The sequence below is a fragment of the Malaclemys terrapin genome, chromosome 6 (assembly GCF_027887155.1).
Source record: "Malaclemys terrapin pileata isolate rMalTer1 chromosome 6, rMalTer1.hap1, whole genome shotgun sequence".
NCBI classification, from domain to species: domain Eukaryota; kingdom Metazoa; phylum Chordata; order Testudines; family Emydidae; genus Malaclemys; species Malaclemys terrapin.
Genome location: NC_071510.1, coordinates 57306865 through 57333342, shown reverse-complemented (window position 1 = coordinate 57333342; position 26478 = coordinate 57306865). Strand labels below are relative to the sequence as shown.

Genomic DNA, 26478 nt, shown 5'->3' with positions numbered 1-26478 from the left:
ACTTTGGGAAATAAATATTTTTCCATTTTTCCTACAGTCAAAAAATAGATGAAGAGATTTTGCTAAAAATCACTGTCAGACAAAGCCCAGTTGCAAAAAAATTCCAGCCCAAAGCTGACTGTTTAGGAAAGTTTTGACCATTTTAAACATACACTGGCAGTTATAATGGAAATCAATATGCAACAAAAGCAGGCATGACCAGCACATAATATTAATAAACAGTTTTTACCATAGGAACACAAAGAAAAAGACTACTTCATCCTTATTGTGCATGTGCTCTACCCTATTTACATACCTGTTTTAGTCTTGCAAGTTCTTTCAAAGCCCTTGCCCACTGTTGCTTGTAGTGCAGCTTTGATTTGGTAGCTGATTCCAACTTTCTTTCAAGTTCAACCTTATGGTGATTAAAATCATATCAGCTGAAACACTATACTAGTGGTAACAATCATGGAAAAATTATATATACAAAGAGTCCGTTTAAGAAAAGCGCTTATGCAGTATAACATACAACATCATCTAAAGCTGTTATGTAATTTAATGTAAATATTATGACACATGAACATTTTCTTGTTTAAAATATAGGCTTATTTTTATTGTCTAGCAGTCTATACAAAAAAGAACTAGATTAGTCTTAGCCCCAAGACAGCTAATGTAAACTTTTTTTAAAAGAGCCTCAAAGCGGTGAAAAACACATTAATTTTTCTATAATAAGCTCTAATTGTTACCATTCCAGTTTAAGGGGCACTCTAAACTCTTAGGGCCAAATCTTGCCTTTAGAGGTGTAGGTAGCTTACTAAAGCAAATATAGGTCTCAGAGGGCAGAATTTGGACCTTTGATTGTGGCGGGGGTGGGAGGAGGGGGAGAGAGGAGGAAATCAGGAAAGCTGGCCTAGGTTTCATGGTTATCCTCTATACACAGGCAAATTTGCTCTAGAACGTTGCAAAACTATTGTTGTTTAACTTACCATTGATAAAGACATAAAACTAAACAAATATTTGAAGATTACATTAGAATGGTAAAACATGGTAAGAGATAAATTACAATTATAGGCAAATACTTGTTCAGGCTATATTTAAAATATACGAAGGCAACTAGGCTCCAGTGGTCATATCAAAAATATTTATTTTTATATGCACTAAGCAATCTGTTATACCTGCATTAAAGCCAACTTGGCTAATTTTCAGGAATGCACTGCCTCAATGTCTCAAACTAAGAACCAAGTTAATTACTATGGCCAATACAGAGTTTGGAGTTTTATTAATTAAGCGGTAACAGAAAATCTGTCCAGGTTTCAGTATAAATTCTCTCTCATCTGATCTGACAAGTTGTATTACAAACAGAATGTCTAATTTTATCATTTCTGAATTGTGAATGATTTTGTAAAATTGTATCACAAAATTATTGTGTCATGGAAAGCCTACATATATGGCTCCACCATGGGTTAACAGATGTTTGAGAGAAATGGAAAGTTGCCAGGAAAACTAAAAGAAGCAGGTAAACACCAGTAGCACCCCATAACGGCACTCACATGGGGGAACTAGAGAGAAAGCCTTTTTGCACCAGATTAAGATGAGGAAGGCTGCTGCTGGGACAGAGTATGCCATGGGGGGGGGGGGGGGAGAGGGGGAGGTCCTTGCCAGTCTGCTTGCCTGACAGAATACAGATGGATCCCTCAAAGACTCCCAAAAGAATGAGCAGCTAGTGAGGGACACTGTGATTAAGATGTTTTATTGTTTTGTATGACCTGTATTCTCCTGTGCTTTATCTACTAAATAAAAAGAGCATAAAGACGTAAGACGAGGCAACGTGTGTGTTGACAGCTTCACAACTACTGCGTGCCCTGACAGAGTTAAACTGTAAACCAGAAGCTTCACATCTGTTGGGGTAGAGTCCTGGGAGAGGGGTGTGTTTAAGTACTAGGGAGTCTGGGACCAGTGCTGAACGCAGAGGGGCTTGGCGGCTGGACAGCAGATTCCAACATGTAGAGGAAGGTGTCAGACAGAAGGTCTGCACCTTGAGAATGTGCATAACGACCTCAAGATTGGGGCAATGCTGGATTGTGTTCAGGCTCCAGGAGCTAGAAACATCCCAGGGATCCACAGCAATAGAGGTTTGGAGTCACCTCAGAGCAGTCCTAGTGGGTGGCCAAGCAGGAGTGCTCTCTAGGATCTGTGACAAGACATGGTTCAAATATAAAATAGTTCAATCTTTTTCCTGACTATTCCTGTTCTAGGCATGGAATACAACTCCGACAAAGAAAATGAAAGGTAAATGTGAAATGCCAATGCTTTAGAATTATGAATCATCTCCATTTTTCACAGAAAAGTTTATCATGATATACAGAAGTATTAAACTTTATACTACAATTCAGCTGCAGAAATTTAAAAAATAATTACATTTTGGTAAGAGAGCTAGGATATGCTATCTAGCATGGCTATCCTACCTCAAACTAGCAAATGTTAAATACTTCAGAAATGTAATGGCAACTCCACAACATGAAAGAGAAGGAAGCCAAACTTAACAGCCAGAGCTACTGCCTGAGCAAATGCAAGAAACAAATCATCATCCCCAGAAGACTCACCAACCATAAACCTCTGGCCGCTACATACAATTTTAAATATGCTGAACAGCTCTGCATAAGAACTTCAGAAAAAAAATAAAGACACATCTACCTCTCACATAATTCCACCTCAAAGAAGAAATCATCAGATGCTCCCACAGAACCGAAGGTGGGGGGGGGGGGGGGGGGGGGGGGGGGAGGGAAAAAAAAAAAAATCAGGAAACCTATAATGCAGGAAATCCAAAGCAACTATCAAAAAACTTTATGACAGCCATCGAACACAAAACCAAAAAGTGGAACTGACTACAACTCCACAATCCATAGAACACAACCTCCAGGAGAAACCACAGCAGCAGGACTCACCACAAGACACTACCTGACACCCCAACATCATCAATCTATCAAGACCATCACTAAACAGAGTTGAATTATGTAGACTCTCCAAAGGATTGAGCTTCTGCTCTGTCACAAGCATGTGGAAGAACTAGAAGAACCCTTTCGCTCACTCAAGGCTGGTCTTCACTATGGGGAGACTGATGCTGCTGCAATCGATGCAGCAGGGATCGATTTAGCGGGTCTAGTGAAGACTCGCTAAACCGATGGTAGAGCGCTCTCTGGTCAACTCCAGCTCTGAGAAGAGTAAGGGAAGTCGACCAGACAGCGTCTCCCATCGAAGCAGTGCAATGAAGACACTGGGGTAAGTTGACCTAACCTACATCGACTCCAGTTACGTTATTCAGATAGCTGGAGTAGCGTAACTTAGGTCAATTTACCCCCATAGTGAAGACAAGCCCTCAGTCTCAAAGAATTCTTCCTCAAAGATGACACCACCCACACGAACACATCCCCATCGACAGTTACAAGGGAAAAAAACAATAATCATCTGACTGGACATCCCCCAGTGGACAAAACCACACACTTGCTTGTTGCATTGATTGCTTCAGGAAAAACAAAAAACAAAACTGAACTCCTTAAACATTACATGCTCTCAACCATCAAGAGGACTGCTATATAGTCCCTGAAGGTCAACCACCAAATCGTGATCAAATCAGCAGACAACCACAATGAACATCTCAATGAGGCCAACCACTCTCTCTCAGAATACACCAACTATTAAGAACTTAAAGACTACTTCATACCACAATGCCCACAGGAATTTAAGGATATAAACAAATCCTTCCCCAAAAAACTCCAAGAGAATATCTACATCATCAACCTCCACCCCAGGGACCATCTACATGCTTCTCAAAATACAAAAACAAGGGAACCCAGACAAACCTATCATATCTGGCCATGGCACTCTTACTGAAGAAATATTAGGACTCTCAGATACCATCCTCAAACCACTCCCCACACAAAGAGCCTGTTTCCTCCAGAAACTCTGCAACATTAACACCACCGACTTTACCACTATGGTCTCACCTCCTATACACCAACATCCCTCACAATGACAGCATTGCTGCCTGCCTCATGTATTTAGTAGAAAATGGACAACCCTCAGATATCCACCCCAAACACATCTATTTCATACTCAACCATAAACTACCATACATTTAATAACAAACACTTTGTCCAAACCATGGAAATTAGGATAGCTCCCCAATATGCCAACCTTCATAGGTCACTTTGAAGAAGAATTTCTGGACACATGCACCATGAAACCAATGATATACTTAAGCAATTATATTTTCATCCTCTGGACAGACTACTTAAACTCCCTCAGATTTCTACAACTTCACCTTCACCACCACCATCCATCCTTCAAACTCTCTCTAGAATATTTCCACATGACCATTAACTTCCTGGATACCAAAATCAGCTTCAACAATCAAGACCCTAGAGATGACTATGCAGAAGAAACAGATGGATCTCCACATTTACCTTCACAGATCTAGTAACTACCGGAACACACCATTATGTATAGCCAGGGAACCACAGAACATGCTCCAAGGAGAAAGTCCGAGATATAGCCTTAATGCAATTAAAACCACCTGAGCATTGGCCTGTTAAACCCAGGGTTGAGAGCTCAATCCTTGAAGGGGCCACTTAGGGATCTGGGGCAAATATCAATACTTGGTCCTGCTAGTGAAGGCAGGGGCTGGACTCGATGACCTTTCAAGGTCCCTTCCAGTTCTAGGAGATTGAATGAATGGAGATATCCTTTCATTCATTCAAACAAGGACATTCCATCAGAGAAGTAGATCACATCAAAAAAATGGATCACCCAAATACCCTGAGAGAACCTGCTTCAATACAGGGGGAGAACACAAAACAAAACCACCCCACCACTGCATACTTCTAATGGTCACCTACAACCCCACACTGGAATCCATAGCAAGTATCAATTACAATCATATTTGAAGGGAACCACATCCTGAAAGAAATGTTTCCCAACCCCCAATTCTGGCTTTCGAACAACGCCCCCAACCTCACCAACATTGTCATCAGAAGTAAGCTCCCCACAGACCAGGATACATCAACTCAAAGGGGCACCAGACACTTCCATAACATATGTAAAACCTGCAGACATACCTCACTGCTATGATGATCAATAACTCCCACAACATCATCCAGTGCATCAAATGCCCCAGCGACAGCTAGTCTGATTTCACCCATGTCACTACACACTCAAATGAACAGAAAAATGATGAAAGACAAATACACCTTTTCACAAAGCCATCACTGCATTTATGACCTCTCAGTCCTTGCTCTCAAAGGAAACCTGCATGACACCTTCAAAAGACTAACCGGGAAACTTAAATTGAAATGTCTTCTAGACACTTAAAAAAACATGGTCTCAACAGAGACACTGGTTTTATGACTCATTAAAAAAATCTGTAACCTGCTAACCCTCTTTTGTGCTATGACTGCAGAGGTGTTAATTGCCTGCTTCATTTTAAGTGGTTTCTTGCCCCATGTTAAACCCTGGCTACATTAGAGAGTTTACAGCAGTGCAGCTGCACCGATGCAGTTGTACCGCTGTAAACTCTCTAATGTAGCCATCCTAAACGGACAGAAGAGAGCTTGTCTGTTGGCTTAACTTTTCCAGACCCTGCAAGTGGCAGAAACTATATTGGCAGGAGAGTTTCTCCCACCAACATAACGCTGTCCACACCAGTGCTTATGTCAGTGTAACTTATGTCATACAGGAGAGTGGATTTATTCACAGCCCTGAGTGACAAATTATGCTGACAAAAACTGTAATGTAGACAGCCTTATTCTTAATCTGCCCACCTTGTATTTTGTTACCTTTTTCAGACCTGAAGAAGAGCTCTGTGAAGCTCGAAAGCTTGTCTCTTCCACCAACAAAAGTCAGGGCAATAAAAGATATTACTATCTCATCTATATTGTTTCTCTCAGATATGGAAGACATTTACAACGTCTTCTGAAGTAATACACTTAAGTATGTTGCCATTACCCTATTAAATTCTTCCAGACTTCAGTCAGTAGTAAGTCATATTTTTAATTCTGAAATGATAGGCTAATTCTTTTAATATTTACTAAGCTATCTACCCCCAAAATCTTATGGCAGCAAGTCTCATAGGTTAATTGTATAACATATTAAATAAATAAATAAATAAATCCTATGGGTCTTAATTTGATGCCTGTTAATTTTGAGTGCCTGTTATGTTGTATCCTGGGAACGGGTAAGTGTTCCACCCAAGTAGTCCTAAACATTAAAACACAACTTTTGAGTGAGATTTATAGTTTTTAATAACACAATTATTTACCATTCAGTCTTCGGGGATCTCAAATGAAACTGGTTATGAAAAACAAATGTAAACATTTAAGGCCAAAAATTTCAAAAACGGGGCTTATGGTCTGAAGGCAAAAAACATACACTGAATTATGTGTGTGCATAAATCTCTGTTCTCACTTTTTAAGTATGTGAACCACAGAGAAAAATTCATAGTCTGACCCAACTCATACCACCATGGCAGGAAAAATAGGGATCACTGGCTTGAGTTGATAACAATATCTGGGGCTGGATGGTTCAGTGGATTAGCAATGATATGGTCACTGCTTCTTAGAAACAAGCTCAAGTCAGTAGTAAAATAAAGTAGTCACTACATGACCACTGTTCAGTGACCCATTTAAAATAAGTTGATGGCTTCAGTTAAAATCTCTGTAACAATGTCCAGATGGGAAATGCACACTCTCACTGGTAGTCAAGCAAGAATGCAAAGAACCAAATGAACACAGACTAAAACTACCCTCTCACTCCTAGTTGTGGTGCCATTCTATCTAGGGTTGAAACTCATTGAAGAAGTTGAATGGGGGTAGTTATTGCTAAAACAAATGTTGTTTCTGTTTTGTAAACAAACAGGGGACTTCTTTCTGGACACTCTTTAAAAAGTAATAGTGAAATATCCATCTTAAAAACTTACTTTAACAAAAGCTAGGAAATTCAAAACCCTCAATTATTTTTCTCCCCAGGTTTTGCTCTTCAGAGTCCCCCCCAATTCTAACTACAGTGGTAGCCATTAAAACATAAGCCTTTTCCAAGTGGTATGTAAGTTTATACAGTTTCCCCCTGTACTTAGAACTGGATATAAATGTGGTAATTGTTGTCAAATGTTGACTTCTAATAGTCAAAAACTGTCAAAAAGGTTATATAAGACTATTCCACAAGATCAGTTTCACCTACAAATAGGTTCTAAATATTTAGTGGCTGAAGAACTGTTGGAAGAGACAAAAAATGGAGATTAACCCACTTCATCTTGAAAACAGATTATTCTTTCATCTTCATTAATAATGAGAACATCATTATGGAAGGTTAGTAAAGTCCAAAAGTACCTTTTCTAAAGTGAGAAGATTTATTTCTGATTGTAACCGGATTTCTGGTTTGCTGCATTGCTGTTCCTTGTACTGCTGGAACTCCTTTTCCAAAATTTTATACTTGTTTTCTGCTTCATAAAACTACATTAAAAACACCCAGATATGAAATCCATTAGAATACATTAATTTAACAATAAAACACATTCACGGGGATGAATGAGTCACAGAACTTAAATTAGCCCCTGGACCTAACATTTTATTTCAGTCAAGTAACTGATATAAAACAGACACTGAAAGCTTCACATTCATAAGTAATGAATTCTTGATTATGGGATATACAGAGAGCATAACAGAAATAATGTTTAAGGATAGTTTTGGCTACACAGGAAAGAAAGTTCTATTTCCCTCTGACATAAAAACTAAAATGTATAAATATAGCTGTTCAAATTTTTCAAGTGAGACTTTGTAATTCTATAGAATTACAACCAAAAATGCACTTTTATCATCAAGTTTGTACACATGGCTTTTTTTTTTTTTAAATATAAAGTCAGCTATATTCGTATCTTCTATATGAAGTTTTTACTATTGACTCAACTTCACCAGTATAGCTTGTCCAGGAATGTCTGGAAGAGGAAATAAATAATATTTTGGTTAGCCAAATAATGATTTAAAAGGCTGAAGCAGCAAGACTTCAGTGATAAATTACTTAAATGTTAGGAACCTTTGCCCTCACAGTATACTTGCAGAGTTGCAGGAAGAAAGGATTTTTGGTTTCTAGATAAAAATGGATAATTTCAAAGATGCTGTCTTAACCAACGTATGACCATATCACTCCATCAAAAGAACTATGCAAGTCATATCTTAAAGTAACTAGCACTTTCAATACTCCAGATTGGAAATGTAAATGCCTGGCAAAACAGTTTCAATTATCTAGTGGGAAAAGGAGTACATAAAATAATGATACAAGTTAGTTTGTTAGAAAATTATTCAATTAGATAACTAACTTGGTTCACTTCGATAACACAGTCCACTTCATTAGTGGAAATGAAGCATTTCTAACTGTTGGATTTTAATTCACTTTTAACATGTAAATATAACTCTCTCCATGGGTTCTCTTTTTAGCTTAGCAGTTTAGGACTAATATTGGGGAAATTATTCATTTTGGTTAAAGGCATGAAATTGTTGCATTAAAACATCTATTTATTTGGGCCCACTTGCTCAACACATTTTGGTATCCAACATTTAAAACTGTCCATTATTTTGTACAGAAATATTATCAGAAGACAGTAGTACTTCCAAAAAAACCAAACAAACAAAAAAACCCACAAGGCGGAGACATTTAGGTTCCAGTCATTCTCATTTACGCCATTTGAAAAGAATTCATCATATTTGTACTGTAAAAGTAAGGCAGCTAACATACCATCTCTCTTTTTATTCCTGCTAATTCCTTCGTAAATATGGCATATATATGTTGACCATCAACAAGGCAACTAACTGGCTTAGTTGTGAGGAAATGCCTGTAATGCTAAAAACATTTGCACCAAATGTCTAATCCCTTGCTTGTTTTCCAAGACCTGAGACTCACTTCCAGAAGAAATGTGGACATATATCTCTTGCAACCAAACTCAGAATAGATGCCTATGCTGTGCAAACAGTCAATGAGACTCTGCCATTGGGAAGTGTTACAAAAACAATATACATAGCTGTCAAAAACAAAACAGGATTCCGTTATTCAGTAGGTCTCAAATAGAACAGTTCAAAGAAGACAACCCAAATAGCCATTCTTGAAAATGATTGGGCTCACCTTCACCCACCATACACTGCATGACAATCATTTAAAATGGTATTCTGAAAGAATTCTTCAAGCATGAAAATCAAGAATTTAAACTACGACTATCTTAAATAGGCAAATGTATGAAGACACAAAGATAGGCCTTTTAATAGGTCAGAAAAATGAAGAAGCCCACACTAGTGGATATGAAGATCCTGCATGGGGTTACAGCTGTCCAGATTCAGTTAGCTGGCACTAAACAATAAAGATACTATGGGCCAGACTTTTCATCTCCCATTCGCTGCAACTTTAGGCAAAGAAAAGGCAAAAGCTTTCTTAGTTTTTCATGCTTTAGGTTACATTTATTTGAAGAGCCATAAAAATTTCTGGAAGCATGGAATGTACTGAAGCATTTTTTGGTATGTCATTCTTTAATTACTAAAATCACTGATACCTATCTGAAGGAAACTGAGTAGCATGAATTATTCCTTTATATCAACATCAGGTCACTGGCAGTGTCATTGGGGCAAGACAGCACTTGGTCTTTAAGCAATCAATGTATCCAGGCAAATTTGCACTAGCACAATTTGAAAGCAATGCACTAGGTTGGGCAAATTTGGGGACACACTGCTGTAACAAAACCAAAATGTCAAGATCCAGCAAGTGGGGTGGAAGAGGAATCCAATTGGTGTAAGCCTGTGTGAATGCCAGCAGGATGCAATGAGCAAGCTTGTTCACTGTGAATTTCAGGGGGACTGATAGGTATGATGTATGTGGTATAAGGACAATGGAAGGTGGTCAGCACTATACTACTCTGCTGAGGAAAAAAATACAGTAACTCCTCACTTAACGTTGTAGTTATGTTTCTGAAAAATGCAACTTTAAGTGAAACGATGTTAAGCGAATCCAATTTCCCCATAAGAATTAATGTAAATGGGGGGTGGGGTTAGGTTCCAGGGCAGCTTCCCCTACTCTGCAAGCACCAGAGGTGGGGGGTTCAACCTTCAGTCCGCCCACTCCACTCCTTCCCCCAATCCCCAACCCTTGACCCACCTCTTCTCCTCCCCACCCCCCATCTCCTCCCCCTCTACTTCCCTCTCTGCATCCTGGCTCCTCCCCCTTCCCTCCCCTCCCTTCTAAACGCCGCAAGCCAGCTGATTGCCGCGTAGGGGAGGGAGTGGGGAGGCACGCCGAGTCCTCGCTCCTCCCCTCTCCCTTCTGCCCAGGGCAATCAGCTGGCTTGCCGCGTTCGGGAGGCTGGGGGAGCCTGCGCGCCAAGTCCTTGCTCCTCCCCCCTCCCTTCTGCTGGGACAATCAGCTGGCTTGCAGCGTTTTGGAAGCAGGAGGGAGGGGGGAGGAGTGAGGACTCCCCCTCCCTCCTGCCAGCGGCAATCAGCTGGCTTGCCGCATTCGGGAGGCAGGGGAGGAAGGGGGAGCATGCACGCCGAGTTCTCGCTCCTTCCCCCTCCCTCCAAAACACCACAAGCCAGCTGATTGCCGCGGGGGGGAGGAGGGGGAAAAGCGCTGAGCCACAGTCTGCCGGCGGGCGGGAGGTGCTGGGAGGGGAGGGGGCCGTAGGGAGGCTGCCAGCTGTGGAGAAAGCAGGCAGTCAAAAAACGTAAGAGTGGAGCATTGCGCAACTTTAAATGAGTATGGTCCCTAATTGATTAGCAATGAAACAAAGTTAAGTGGGACAACTTCAAGTGAGGAGTTACTGTATATGGGCCATTCATTGGCAACTAATATTTTACTAATTAATTAGCGTGTCTTCTGGTTCATCACATTTACTAATATTAATGAATTTTAAGGCTATATTTTATGATCATCAGAGCTTAGCTTTGTACACTAAAGGCCGGATTCAGATGTGGTATCAGGGGAGTTGAACCTGCTCATATCATGTCTGAATATGGCCCTCAGTGTCCCAATCTCTGGTTTGATTGGACCTCTGGTAATGAACTAATATATCAACTTAGGACAGGGGCGGGCAAACTTTTTGGCCTGAGGGCCACATCGGATTTCCAAAATTGTATGGAGGGCCAGTTAGCGGAGGCTGTGCCTCCCCAAACAGCCAGGCATGGCCCAGCCCTGCCCTGCCACCTATCTGACTCCTCCTGCTTCTTGCCCCGACAGCCCACCTACCCCATCCAACCACCTCTTCTCCCCGTCCCCTGACTGCCCTCAGAAACCTCTACTCCTGACTGCCCCCCACCACCCTATCCAACCCCCCTCTCCTTCCTGACTGCCCCCTGGGAACCCCTGCCCCATTCAACTCCCCGGTTCCTTGCCCTCTGACTGTCCCGACCCCTATCCACACCCGCACCCCCTGACCACCACTCCAAACTCCCCTGCCCGCTATCCAACCCCCCTCCCGCTCCCTGCCCCCTTACTGTGCTGCCTGGAGTACTGGTGGCTAGCGGCACTATAGCCGCGCCACCCAGAGCGCCAGGACAGGCAGCCGCGCTGCCCGGCTGGAGCTAGGCACGCCACTGTGCAGCACAGAGCACTGGGTCAGGCCCCAGCTCTGCAGCTGCGCTGAGGAGAGGGACCGGGGGCTAGCCTCCTGGGCCAGGAGCCGGGCAGGAGGGTCCCGCAGCCCGTAGTTTGCCCACCTCTGACTTAGGATATGAACAGAGGTGTGGCATGACCAGGTCACATAAATGTATAAAGTATTTCATGCTCTGATTATTGCAAAATAGTTTAAATAGTCTAAATAAAAATAGTTAATATGATTTATGTGAAAATTGAAATGTATGCTTGTGTGATGTATCCACAATTTAAAATGCTGGTTGAACACAACAGAATGAGTTTGGAAGGTAGACTCAATTTTTAAATGATCAAATATGAATACAACAGATATCATGCTTGTAATCAAAAGTCAATGATTTTTGACTCAACAGCTGGGCTATTTCTAGGTTGTCAACATCTCTTCAACACCACAATGGAAAATTTACATTAAACCTGGATACATTGGATACTACTTTTCACATGAAAAAAAAATCTTAAAACCAAGATAATGCTAAATGAAAATTAAAGACATACTGAAAAGGACAAAATTGAAAAAACCCCAGCTGTTTCTAATACAAAGGATTCCTCTAGCACGATACAGATGGATCTCTTCATTAGTCAGTGCTACTGTGGGATCAACATTAGAGTTTATGGATTGGTAAGAAATGAAAAACACTAAAGAAAAAAAATACCATTCAAATGAGCTAAACACACTGAAAAATATTTACGCAATATTCCATAGTGTATTTCCAGTAACAATAATTGAGAGACAGCTGTAAAATGGCTCAACATGAACCGTTAGAAATAATGCTACTAGAATTAAAAAGAAAACATGTTTTATTTTCTGTTACCAACATCCTTCGTAACATTCAACAAAAAGGTTTGCTACCCTATTCACATTATAGAAAGATAATTATGCCGAGTGAAAAGAATAACGTATTCTCAAAATTATTTTTTCCATTTTCAAATATTTTACTATACTAGCATTGCTTTATGATTGGGCTGTAAAATGAAGTGAACAGTCAAGATAATTAGAAATGTCATTAATAAATTCTAATTGCTTCAGCAAAATTTTGGAAATATACACTAGTATACAAGTATCAGAGGGGTAGCCATGTTTGTTGCTTTTTACAGTTCCAGACTCTGGGCTGGTCGACACTGGGGGGGGGGGGGGGGGGGGGAGGGAATCAATCTAAGATACGCAACTTTAGCTACACAAATGGCGTAGCTGAAGTCGAAGTATTTAAGATTGAATTACCTGGGGGTCCACACGGCGTGGGATCGACGGCCGCGGCTCCCCTGTTGACTGTGCTACCGTTGCTCGCTCCAGTGGAGTTCCGGAGTCGACGGGGAGCGCGTTCGGGGATCGATATATCGCATCGTAACAAGATGAGATATATCGATCCCCGATAAATCGATTACTACCCGCCAATCCGGCGGGTAGTGAAGACGTATCCTAAGAGTCCTGTGGCACCTTATAGACGAACAGATGTATTGGAGCATAAGCTTCTGTGGGTGAATATGCTTATGCTCCAGTACGTCTGTCTGTCTATAAGGTGCCACAGGACTCTTTGTCCCAAATACAATACACCTTCGTGATTTCAATTTGGTTTTCAGCCTCAAAAAGCAAATAATGCTATAATACCTAAATGGTAAAATAAAGGCCCTGGTCCTGCAATAAGCTTCTTATGTGGACCTCTATGCTTGCGTCAAGCTCATTGAATGACTGGGACCAAAGTGTTGATTTCCAAGTTGCCAGACTATGCTTGTGCCTAAATATACAACTTTTTAACGTTATTTGTATATTTATTTCCACTCAACCCAACGGGAAGGAAGGTAATTTAATTTCTTTACTTACTTGCTGTTGCAGGCGGACCTTGTCCTCTTCCAGCTGTTTGATCTTTGACCTCTCCAGTTCAACTTGATGTGCACATTCTTCTTTGACTCGCCGCACAGAATCCTGCAGTTCTTGAAAGTTTCGTTCATGCTGTGCTTGCAATTCTCTTTTTACTCTTTGGAGCTTAAAATTAAAACATTTTTGAATGCAGTAATAGACAGGTTTATGATCTTTAGTTGGAAGTCTTCATTACAACCGTTAGTACTCGTTTTAATAAATTCTCATTACACTTGGATCCACTTTTTATGGCTCATAAGTATTACTTTCACTTCCTTGATTCCTATATTTCCAATATGGACTATAATCATCTGCTATTCCCCCCCAGACTCGAAATAGTGACCTTCACATTAGTACATACTGGCCACAGATCCAACTCTCCTCTAATTCAAATTCTGGCAACCAGATAAAATGTGTGTGCTATATAACTCCTAGCGTGACAGCCCCAAGAACAAGGGAGAAAGAGGAGCAGCAGCACCTAACAATGCCGGTATCCAGAGATACCAACATCTTACTGTCCATGCATAGTCCACAGACATTGCACTTCCTCAATCCATCATAAGATGAAGAACTGAGTTTATCCCATCTAGCCAATTATAGTGGAGCAATAACAGTGAGATCAGATTTAAGGTTGAATCAAGATGTTCAGTTCAACCTTCACATCCCGAACTGAACATGGAATATGATCTTTCTTGGATGCTTGAATTTTCCAAAAAGGTATGAAGAACAGTAGGGTTGCTACAGGCTAAATAAAACCCTCTCAAAAAACCTTCTTCTGAAATTATGTACATGCTAAAAGACTTTTTTTTTTTTAAAAAAAAACCATGTTGCATAGATACTGTTGAACACAACAGCTTCATAGTATCTCTAAATCTTCAAGTCAGTGTCCCATTAAATCCAAAGCAAATTTTGAGCTAAAAATATTTGTAATACAAAATTAATAAAATTACCTTCCCTCAAGACTGAAATGACCATGGCCAAACTCTAGCCCCTGGGTATTTGAATGAAAGCTAAAAAGAAAATTGGTCAGATATATGACTATTTACACAGCAAGTTACATCTCGGGTATGCAGGGAATCTCAATGTAGGGCAAGGCGTGGACAGAGCCAGGACAGCTCATTCTGGGAGCACTCTTATCTCTGTCCACAAACCTCAAAAGAAGTTGATGAAATGGAATGATATTCCTATTGGGGGTGATAAAGCCCCATATCCACCCACACTGCTAAAAAAAATGTCCAGAAAGGGGGCAATAGGGAAGCCCTTCCCACCCATATCGACAATTAGCTTTCTCCACCTCTGATGTGGAAGATCCACTGGGACCCAGCAGCATTGTTCTTTCTCCCTTGTTCTTGGGGCTGTCACGCTAGAAGATATATAGCACATACATTTTATCTGGTTGCCAGAATTTGAACAATTCAGCCCATTCAGCCCCTGCTTAGCACTCTTGTATGTTAAAATGGGAACAGGGAGGAGGTGGGGGAATCTCTTTCTGAAGCTATTAGAATAGGAGAGTAGGGTTCCTCTCTAAGCAACTTCTCCACCCACCAATCTTCTGCTCACTGGCCAGCAGACAAACGCATCTGGTGGCCCTGATGAGGCTGCTCAGACAACAAAGGAGCTCTGAGGTGAAAGCAGGAGGCTCTGTAAAAGGGGCAAGAAATAGAGCTGGGGGAAGGCAGAATGCCCTTGCGGGCAGATTGATGCTCTCATCCCCAACTCAGAACCACTTATACTAGGATGGGATGGTGACACTTTGGGGTGGTGCCATTACAGGGTGATGCTGATGCATCCAAAAACACATTCCTTAAAAGGGGAGGCTGACAAGGGGAGTTATTTGTGGATGTGAAGTCTTGGAGAACTCCTCCCCACTTTAGACCACTACTACAGCTACTGCACAATAGGCACTAAATACCTGCCTGATCCTGCCTTTTGTCAAGTCTACCCCACCTCCATATTCCACACACACCCCCTCCTTTCCAACTGTTGGGTCCTTCACAAACAAACAAAAAAAGGCCACCCAGGAAAACAGCAAACAGAGACTTTGTTAAAGTCAGTTTAGGCACATCAGGGCATAACCCACCCACTCACAAAACCGAAAAGGGGGGGGGGGGGAGGGAGAGAATTGAGAAAATTGCAAATTAATAGAGAATTTTTTCCCTGTACCTTTTCACCCATGTATCAAATTACACACTGTCTATGAGACAATGTGGCCCCCACAGAAAAGTGATGATCATTTCTAACAGATACAGGTACATAATACACTCACCAAATTCATCTGACTTGCAATGTAATGCAAAACATTAACTATGACCTCAATCTTTCCCCAAGAACATTTCCAATGTCACCAACAACCTGGGCAGATGTCTTCTCTGCACACATAATACTGTTGCTGAGGACACAATTCAGATTTTCCCATTACTGCAAACGAACAGGTGAATTAGGTGAAAGTAGAGTATTGCCACACAGATACCACAAATAAAATTGCACTCTTATCTCTGTCCACAAACTTCAAAAGAACCTGATGAAATGGAATGATATTCATATTGGAGGTGATAAATCCTGATATCCACCCAACTGCTAAGAGAATGTCCAGAAAGAGGGGAAATAGGAAAGCTCAAGAACATGTATATGTGCATGCAGGATTTAAACATACATTCTCTTTGACATATTGATAAGTATTTTTACCTCTGATTCTGCACTGACAAGCTGTCGTTCACGCTTCTCTAAATCTGTCAAGGTTTTCTGAAGTTGTTCTTCCAAATTTGTATATTCTGCTACCTAAAAACAAGCACTGATTTCTTGATTTTTTTTTCCTTGTAATAAAATCCCAATTTTAGATAAGCCCAGAGCTCCAGATATATATACTCCAATATTTATATAAACAGAAATGAAACTTAAAACATGCATGTATTAGGATCAGAAATTAGAGATGAACTTCTATACTATACAAGGCAAGTCAAATCTCCAAATATTAAGGCTAGCTAATATAGAAATTACATGGCAGAGATCCTTTTTCTCTTTCTAATACACTACCTCAGAACCATGATTGGTAGCACAAGTGACCTTTGTTCTAGATTTAGTTTGAAAGAAGGATTTTGTCTGTCCTTTTAATGATGTGAAGTGTGGGTCCCCACTAACAGCTGCACATCCCCAACTATGCTCTTGTTTGAAGTTATCATATTGCAAAAGAATTTGAATGGGTCACTCTCCTTACCTTTTTCTTTACTAATGCTTCTCTTTCTTTATCCCTTTTTTTCCACTCCTCTGCAAGTGCCTGCATGTGAGCCAACTCCTTCTTTTTTAGCTAACAAAAACAAAACAAAAACATACTTCATCTTTGGAAGTCAATAAAATAAAGGCTACAGAAAAAATTAAAATGCACAGCTAGCCAACTGTAAAGTAATTACACCTCTATCCCAATATAACGCAGTCCTCTGGCGAAAAAAAAAAATCTTACTGCGTTATAGGTGAAACTGCGTTACATCAAACTTGCTTTGATCCACTGGACTGCGCAGCCCTGCCCCCCTGGAGCACTGCTTTACCACGTTCTATCCGAATTCATGTTATATCGAGGTAGAGGTGTATTTAGGAGAGTCTTCCTGAAGAATGAGAACAAAATTCTGTTCTCAGATCCACATAGCAGATTTTAGTTAAAATATTCTGGCTTTACACAAGCAGAACTCCTAGGGAGATCTGACCTGTAGAGGAGCAGGATACTGAACATGCATGGCTTTTAGTAGAAGGATGCCATGAACAATACTTGTTAAAACTATTTAAATACACTATTAAATCAGATGCAGAGTGGCTCAGTGTAACACATACGGTGATATTGAAACATCTTTGTACTTTAATAGCATTTAGCAGTACAGCAAACACATAGTATGATATGCAATAATCTTTTGTTATATTTATTAGGATCAAAAAATTTCCTACTTAAACTCAGGATCCCTTGAATTTTTTTTTTTTTTTTTTTTTTTTTTTTAAAAGAACGTTTACCACTATTTTTGAAACCATGCCTAGGATATAAATAAAAGACTTCATGAACTGAAGGACAGCAATGGACAAAAAATCCTAAGCAGTAAATTTTAACAGAGAATAAAAAATATGCAGGTTGAATAGTGGGAGAAAGAAGATAATACCTACCAGTGGTCATCTTTTCAATTCGAGTTTCATAAAGTTTAAAAACTCAAGAATCTATACATTTTATTATATCCTTTAAAAATATTCTCAGGGATATATTTGAGCTCAGTGGTTCCCAAACTTTTTCCTCCCACGACCTCCTTTGGGATCACCTCCATTAACATGGCCCCCAAGAATCTACGAGGTAGGCGGTTTGAAAATTAGAAGCACAAAAAATCATGTTTAGACCACCAAAGTGATAGGAAGGGGAGCAAGTGGAGCTACTGAAACTCAGCAGTGGGAGGAGGGGTGCCCTTCTCCTCCCCCCCTCCGCAGCTAGCACCCAGTGCACCTACTTCTTCAATGGCTAGCACATGTACCCTCTGCCCAGCTGCCTGTGCCCTGTCCTTCCTGCCCCCAGTGGCTGGCCACATGCTCTGAATCCTGCCCTTCCCTGGGCTAGGTGTCTCCACCAGGTGCTACCTACCCAACCCAGGTGGACAGCCCAATCTTATGCACCATATCAGCCACTCCTCCCACCCATGTTGAGAAATGGTCTGAAGTAAATGATGAAATTCAGTAAGGACAAATGCAAAGTACTCCACTTAGGAACGAATAATCAGTTGCACACATGCAAAATGGGGAATGACTGCCTAGGAAGAAATACTGCGGAAAGGGATCTGGGGGTCATAGTGAACCACAAACTAAAATGGGTCAAAAGAGTAACATTGTGGCAAAACAAAAAAAGCAAACTGGAATAAACTGCCTAGGGAGGTTGTGGAATCTCCATCATTGGAGATTTTTAAGAGCAGGTTAGACAAACAACTGTCAGGGATGGTCTAGACAATACTTAGTCTGCCATGAATGCAGGGGACTGGACTAGATGACCTCTTGAGGTCCCTTCCAGTCCTATAATTCTATGTGCATGGGGGAGGAAACATAGCCAGGGCCCACTCCCGCCTCCATAGATATTGTAGCAGAAGAAAACATTAGAGGGTGGAAACATACATCATTCCCCTCTCCTCAATACCTTCCTTCTCCCTCCCCCAACATCCCACAAACCTCCTGGTACTCTTTGGGGGGTCGTGACCCATACTTTGTGAAATGCTGTTTTAGCTCATAGGGTCATATAAACCTGATTCAGTCTATTGCTAGTTGATTAATTAGTAACCTACTACTGACCAGTAAGAAAAGCTCTGGCATATGATCCTGTATCAGCCAACTGAATTGAATGATTTTTCCCCATTTGTTAAATGTCACTCAAGCAGAGATGCGGTCTGAATTTCATTATAAAAATATAGATAAAGGAACCTGGTTCTCAAAGATGTCCTCTTGCATTTCCTTCCACATTTCTAACTCAAGTGCTGCTTTGTATTCAAGAGTTTCTCGTGGCTCTGGCTCAGTTTCTGGGTCATGATGAGGCTGAGATGAAGGGACCTGCTGCTGCCCAGCACCTAAACACTGATTATGAAAACAATGCAATTTTATTTTTTTCCATCAACTTTAATTGAAACTTTAAAGAAAAAGGATTATGTTAATGGACTGTATAATTTACCTGAGAAGAATCTGATACCAGAACTTCATGCATTTTTACAAGCCCATAATCTTCCAGAGTCACAGTGTAAGAAAGTTCTGCTATCCTATTGTTTGCCCTAAAAATTACATAAGAATGATTATTCTTTATTTTTGTTGGAAGTTGCCATAAAACTTACTGTAGTTCATTTACGGCAAGGTTGAACAGCAAGGCTGTAGAACAGCAAGGCTAAAAGGTTGAACAAGTTTGCAGTGTAGTGTGTTCGAACCTCTTCCAGAGCATAGCATGCTGTATGTCAGAGTCCTAAAACACTATTAATTTACAGAACTTACAGCAATAAGTACACAATCTATCACTAATTCAAGAACAGTTAAGACTTGCTCCTGGGGTGGAGTGGGGGGTGGAAATCAAGAAAAAAATAAAACCCTTTTATTACACATAACACTACAAAAAGAATCAATGCTTCAGTTGGGGCTACAATCTTAAATCTCCAATCTGAAAAATATACTTGATCAAAGTATTTTGCAACTGAATTTACTCCATGAAGCCTATATTCAACTGTATGCTTAACTTTTAAAAAAAAAATTATAAAAAATTAACATAACTGATGTACTACTTAGCAACATGCCTGAATACTATTCTTTTAATCAATACTTCTGTCCACTGAATTTGTTAACCTTTTCCACTTTAAACTCTTGACATCTTAACCATTTTCTTACTAACTCTCCCCTTTTTCAATCACAGAGCAGCTATCTCCCCGGAGATAGGCTGAACTATTCCTTCCAAAGCCCCAGTCTCAAATAAGTTTTATACAGAATGTGTTCACAAGTGAAAAGTCTGGCTTCCTAATGCTCACTTTAGAATGGGAATTATTTCTCCCCACATCCTATAAAGAAAATCTGAACCCCACCTAGGGAGTCTCATGACAATGTTATTGTACTGAAACAGATATGCAAAATGTCTTCAATAAGAGATTTACTATTCTAGATATAAAAAAAGAAAGATATCTTTTACAACTTGTGAGTACACAGAGAGTAAATGATGCCCACTAGCCAAGAGAAAATTTTGCCTGCCCCATCTCTCTGGGTGTGGAAGGCAGTGGAACCAGTGTATTTATGTTGCATGAGAAGAGGATGTTTAAATAAGAAAAGTATGCATATAAACACCATAGAGATGAAGGCAACAATCATTCCAACATCGAGGTCTGTTTTGGTACAGAGAGTTCTGGTCCAAGTACTTTATTCAGCATTGTTTAAAGAGATCTACTGAAGTATTTTTAAAAGGTTTTAAAAAGCTATATTCCATAGACCTAGTTTGGGGAGGGCAGAGGGCATGTTGCCCCTTCCCTCCCCCCTGCAAACTGCAAGCCTTGGGCAGGCGCAGAATTCCCCCTCACCCCCCATGCGTGGCCCCATTGACCTGACTGGAGCTCCCCCACCAAATATAAAAGTCAAACTACACCTATGTTATATTCTATTTTCCAAGGGAAGAAGTTAACTAAATTTGAGAGTGGAGTATGCAAGCATATTATATTAATTTCTCAGAACTCTAAACTTCTGATTTTCTAAAAACAAAACCCAAAATATTTATGTTTTTCTAGGTTATATTAAATGTATGTAGTTTACATAAAGAGATGAGATGTTAAGGTAAATTGTTAATTTGATCATGTTCAAAGAGACATTTAGTACTATAGTGAATACTTTATGTCAAACGAGAATGAAACTAAAATTCACTGCCACAGTAAAAACACATGCTAATTACATTTTTGAAAGTGCCATCTATTGATAATTAAGTTTTGTGCAATACTGCCATGTGTTTCATTTTGAACAGATTTTCACTCTTGGGGAAAAGTCCATTTGATTCTATAAAGGAAATCATAATTTAGACCATGATGCTGAAAAGAGCTACACATATGGTTACATTTACAAACTAGGGGTGAAATCCTTGCCTTATTGAAGTTAATGGCAAAACTCCCATTGTTTTCAATGGGGCAGGATTTCATTTCATGTGTAGTCCAATTGATTTCACTGGGACTTTTCATAATGTGTAAAGGTTGAGGCCCCTAAATCTATTAACAAGTTATTGTACTATTAGAAAGTCCTCTGACTGACATTGTCCAACAAACTCCTGCTGAGTTTCTTATAGATCTCAATACTGATTCAGGACACCTAAACGAAACCTCTTGGACTCTGATTCAGGAAAGCACTCAAGCATATAGCTAACTTGTTTAAATCCCCTTGACTTCAGTGCACATGTTTAAAGTTAAGCATAGGCTTAAGTGCTTTCCTGAATGAAGGCCTTAATGAATGGGTTTTACTTTACTACTCTTTCTCTGTAGTCACCCAAACATATAACGGTTTGTAAGCTTTGATAATACTAACTCTGAAGTTTCATACTGAGGAAGTGATATTCATTTTGGGCAGCCTCAAGCTGGAAAGTTTTAAAAGAATATGTTCCAAAATGAAGATCCAAGATGTATTTATCCTAATTTAACAAACAAACAATATGGAAGGAGAAAAAAAGCCAACAATTACAGCCTATGTTTTGTCAGCTAAGAACAGACCCAGACCTAATAACTTGCATGAAAGGAGGAATGAGGGTGCAGCCGTGTTTACAGCTGGATCTGAAAAAACTAGGCTATGTTATTTCCAGGAGGTAAAAGCCACAACAACATAACTTGTCTAAACAAATAATTAATGGGAATTTTTAGCTCTGTCACTCTCTTAATGGTCCCTGAAGTTACTGTTGTCCAACTGCCTACTTCCCAGACAAGAGAAAAATTTGACTTAATGCAATACTGAGAAATTGTCCGTGATTCTCAATATATTTATAGTCTACAGATATTAATAGGGACAGTGTCCTAAAATATTTCAGATTATTAAAATAAGATTTTTTTTTAAATCTAAATTTACTTTTCACTATTTGTTCTGATTACCTTTGCATTTCTTAATTTGGAAAATGAAAGTCAGTCAATTTCAGTTTCTCATACTCTAGTACTAATAATTTGTACAGCTCCAGAAGGGAATGTTTATTTACATACAAATTACAAGAAATATTTATATTGGCTTTTCAAATCAGTTTTGTGAAATCTTGCCTTTACAAAAATATAAGTTTGGGGCCAAATCTGACCTACAAGTATGATATCATCCCTTCAAAGAGCGGCTAAACTGAATATTTCATTGGACTGTCAAATAACATTTCTTACCTATTTTCAAATTTTACCAGAAATTTCAGCAATAATTTAAGTTTCTACAGCACTTTGAACATAAATATCAAGTTATGATAGGTACATTTTCTATATAGAAATTCTGTAAAATTGTTAAAACATGAAAAAAAAAAAAAAATCACACCCAAATACCATGACAGTATGTATTACAGCTATTCATAAAATTCTATCCCTTTCAAGCATCTGACCTAATGCTTCAAATGAAAGTTAAGAGTAAACAGTTTTCAAAGTAGGATAAGGGGTAAATAGAGGGAGGAAGGGATTCTTTAACAGGAGAAAACATTAAACAAATAAAATTAAAAAGGTAAGACATGCTATAATGCAAACTATATTAAAAAAAAGGTTTTACCCTTGTGCTGCCATAACACCAACTGTTTCACTACAGGTCTGACGCCAACACTGTTCACCATTAGTACCCAAGAATCGGGTTTTTTCCAAGCCCAAAACATTTGAAAGCTGTAGCCTGGCAACTCCCAGAAGTATATCTTTAGTCATTTTATCTTTGTGCCACAATTCAACCAGCAGTGGTAACCTGAAATACAGAAGAGTATTTTAGTATCAGTAGGGCAGACAAAAGACGACATTCACCTACATGGAAAAGCAAGAAATAACTTACAGAAATAACTTCCCAAACCAATCTAGTTGATTCTTATTACAGCATAAACATACCCTTGATACCTTTCATTCCCACAGGAAAAAGACTGACTCACAACTCTGCATCTTCTCCTTCATTCCGTCACTTTGGCTAGATCACTACCCTGTTCCAGTCTGTATACAGAGAACAATCCTGCACTCACATAGTGATGGGCTGGATGATCTTATAGGCCCTTTTCCATTTCTGAAAATACCAATCTACAAAACCTCTCTCCTCTACCCTTCTTTCCAAAATACCACTTTGGTTTAGGCTTTAGGGTAGGAGTATGTGTGAAAGATATTCTCTACCCTACTCACATGCCTACAAAAAGGGAGCAATGTAGTGGGGAAACATTCCACTAGAATTTCATTTTTCTAATCCTTAGAGCAACTATGTTTCACAGGTTATGGCTGGTTTGATTGACAGACTCCAAGTCAGCTAGAGTAGGTTACACACCTAGGCCTGGTCTACACTGGGTGGGGGAATCAATCTAAGTTACGCAACTTCAGCTACGTGAATAATGTAGCTGAAGTCGACGTACTTAGATCGACTTATCGTGGTGTCTTCACCACGCTGAGTCGACTCCGCCTACGACTCTCGCGGTGGAGGAATACAGGAATCAACGGGAGAGCACTCGGGGAGTTGATTTATCGCGTCTAGACTAGACGCAATAAATTGACCCCTGCTGGATCGATTGCTGCCCGCCGATCCAGCGGGTAGTGTAGACATACCCCTAGAAAACTTACTATGATTCTGCGTAAGCAGAACTGTTTTTTTCAGGCTACATCAACTAGTCCTTATTTTGATAAGAATTTACCCAAATAGATGCTCCAATTGATATCACCACATTTCCTGTTTAAGTAAACGGTCACAAATATGAGTAAGGTTTGAACAATCTGACCTTTACGTGCTAGACTATACAGCCTCAAAGGGCAACAAAAATGTCTTAAATATTCTTGGTTACTAACTGCTGGATTTCTCTTTTCCACAACTTAAATTATTCTAAGACACTAAATTACAAAGCTTGGGATTTACAAAATATTTTCTATATTAAAAACAGTTAAATAATGCTTCATGTAATAAGATAAAAATACAAGTGCTACCTGAAGAAGGTGTCTTGAAGCTGATGAGGCATAGTTGCAAAATCAAATGCACAATAGGACTGGGGTAGAAAAACTTCCATGTTTTTTCTCAGTTCTACAGGAGGGTTCGTCATAATAGGTGCCGCACTACCAAAAAATGGATACGAGTACCTAATGAGAAAAAAGAAAATGCAAATTTAACTCAAGTCATATTCTTGTAGGCAAGAAAGTCAAGGAAAATCATCATCAGCTGATGACACTAGTAGCTTAGGTCCAAATTCTGCTTTTGGAATATGCATGTGCAATGTCAGTTGTACAAGCATATCCAACATCAGAATTTGGTCCTTGATGTTCAACAGCACTCATTTACGTTAACAGTGCAGAATCAGAGCCAAAGTTCATTATCATCTGAACACAAATGTCCTTGATAGTTATTGCTAATCTTCAGGACTATGAAAGTTATATTTAACATTTTAGCCTTCTATAGAACACATCTAGTTTCTGTAAGGGTGTGGGGGAAAGGAATCTTCATATCAGATTTAGATTGCAGAGATCAACAAGTATTTAAATTGGATATTACCTACAAACAATTACATTTTAATCCTGAAAACAATAAGCACTTAACAAACAAACAAAAAATCCCACAAACCAACAAGAAATTTAGATTTCTTCTCCATTCCAGATCTGTATTTGAAAAAGCTGCTTAAGCTCCTGCTGCTGCTAAAAGTCCAACTTTCTCTGGTTGTGTATGTAAATATTGCTGTTTAAAAAGTTAGTTTAGACCTTCACTGAAAATGTAACTGAAGATGCATATCAACTTGTTAGTTAGAATATTTGTCTGCTTTTTAGGTCTTTGAAGAAAAATCATCTCTGGCATCAGCACAATTATTTTGGAATATACTAAATAGGAAAAAAAATATTCTGTGTACTAAAACAAAATGCTCACACGTGATGCATGACGACAATTTGACTCTGAGCTGTTGTACTGGAGTGCATTTTCTCTACTTCTTCTTCCATTTAGCAACGAGGTGGGAAGGTGTGTTCCCTTACAATCCAGAAGATCCCACTCAAGCTTAAAAATGAATTGTGCCTAAGAAACAATCTTCCTGTCTTCTCTTAGGGCTGAATTATAGTCTGTGTCACACGGTCTGAAATTTTCAAGTGATAGGCACAATAGGAAAATCCAATATAAATAAATACAGACGCTCCCCAACTTACGCAAGCGTTCCGTTCTGGAACGCCTTGTGTAACTCGAATTCTGCGTAAATCGGAAACGTATACCCAACCATTACGCCAAAAAAAAAAAACCCCAAAACAAAACAACCCACACACTCCTATTTCTAGCTTACGGAACTTTTTCCGTAAGTGCGGATTTGCATAACCCAGGGGGCGTCTGTACTATGTTTTATACGCTACTAGAACTCTCAACTTTCATTTGTGATGATCAAACCTAACATTTCAAAGTGTTTTGCCCACTACTGAAAGGCAGCTACTTGAGAAGGCATCAGGTTGCCTGTGCTACCAATATTCCAAACCGTGTGTAGTTTTCCCACTTTTTTTTATTTATTATTATTAAATGGGGGCAGGAAGGGGACAAAAAAAACAAAACAAAACCCAATACCCTTTTTTACAGTAAAGTCATCAGCTGAAATATATCATACCTTAAAATGCAATTGACTGGAAACCCAGCCTCGAGATTGTGAATACTCCGTAAATCTATTGAAAAGCAAAAATGATGTGATGCTGCTGGAACTGCAATTTTTTGCCCCGAAGTAGACTCAGAAGCACTGGACGCAGCTCCAGGGTGGGACTGGGAAACAGGTGCTAGAGCATTCAAGGCTGAAAATATAAATACAAGGTGTTTTGCATATAGTTTTATCCTCCATTTTGTCCAAAATAATAATAATATTTATATATCACACGACATGCCTGGCACTTTAAATGGTTATAGACATGTTGCCACTCTGAAACACAGTACAATCTGTGTTACATTAGACGTGAGAAATGGCATTTCAATTTTTAAGTTACCACTTTTCAAGTAGAGGAAACCATTTGGAAAAGATAAAATCCCATATGATCATAGCTTTACAGTATGTCTGAGAAGGAATATCGAAGGGGAGGCTACTTTACCATCCACTTTAAAATGGGCACTCATTACTTATATAGCACTGGTAAGTATACTCAATTTGACAAAATAGGTAAACAGAGGGTCTTTCGGCACTAATTTTAGAACCTGACGCTGAGATTTTAGGGAGCATCAAAACGTGTAAAAAACACCCATTAAGAATTTAGTTAGCATGTGCAATAAAATAACACGTTAGTCACATGCAAATTACCAAGGAAAATGGTTGGACACAGATTCTAAAAGCTTTC

The 26478-nt window shown here is 39.5% G+C and overlaps 1 protein-coding gene across 1 annotated transcript in view; it reads right to left on the bottom strand.

The window, feature by feature from the left end:
* CEP120 (centrosomal protein 120) overlaps positions 1-26478 on the bottom strand; it is an 82407-nt gene that overhangs the window by 15732 nt on the left and 40197 nt on the right. Inside the window, exons 10-19 of the mRNA XM_054032986.1 lie at positions 25767-25944; positions 24127-24276; positions 22739-22921; positions 19185-19281; positions 18941-19090; positions 16725-16814; positions 16196-16288; positions 13475-13636; positions 7359-7481; positions 296-394 (exon numbers count right to left, since the gene is read on the bottom strand). Of these exons, the coding sequence (XP_053888961.1) occupies positions 296-394; positions 7359-7481; positions 13475-13636; positions 16196-16288; positions 16725-16814; positions 18941-19090; positions 19185-19281; positions 22739-22921; positions 24127-24276; positions 25767-25944 (1325 nt within the window). The remainder of the gene's footprint in view (positions 1-295; positions 395-7358; positions 7482-13474; positions 13637-16195; positions 16289-16724; positions 16815-18940; positions 19091-19184; positions 19282-22738; positions 22922-24126; positions 24277-25766; positions 25945-26478) is intronic.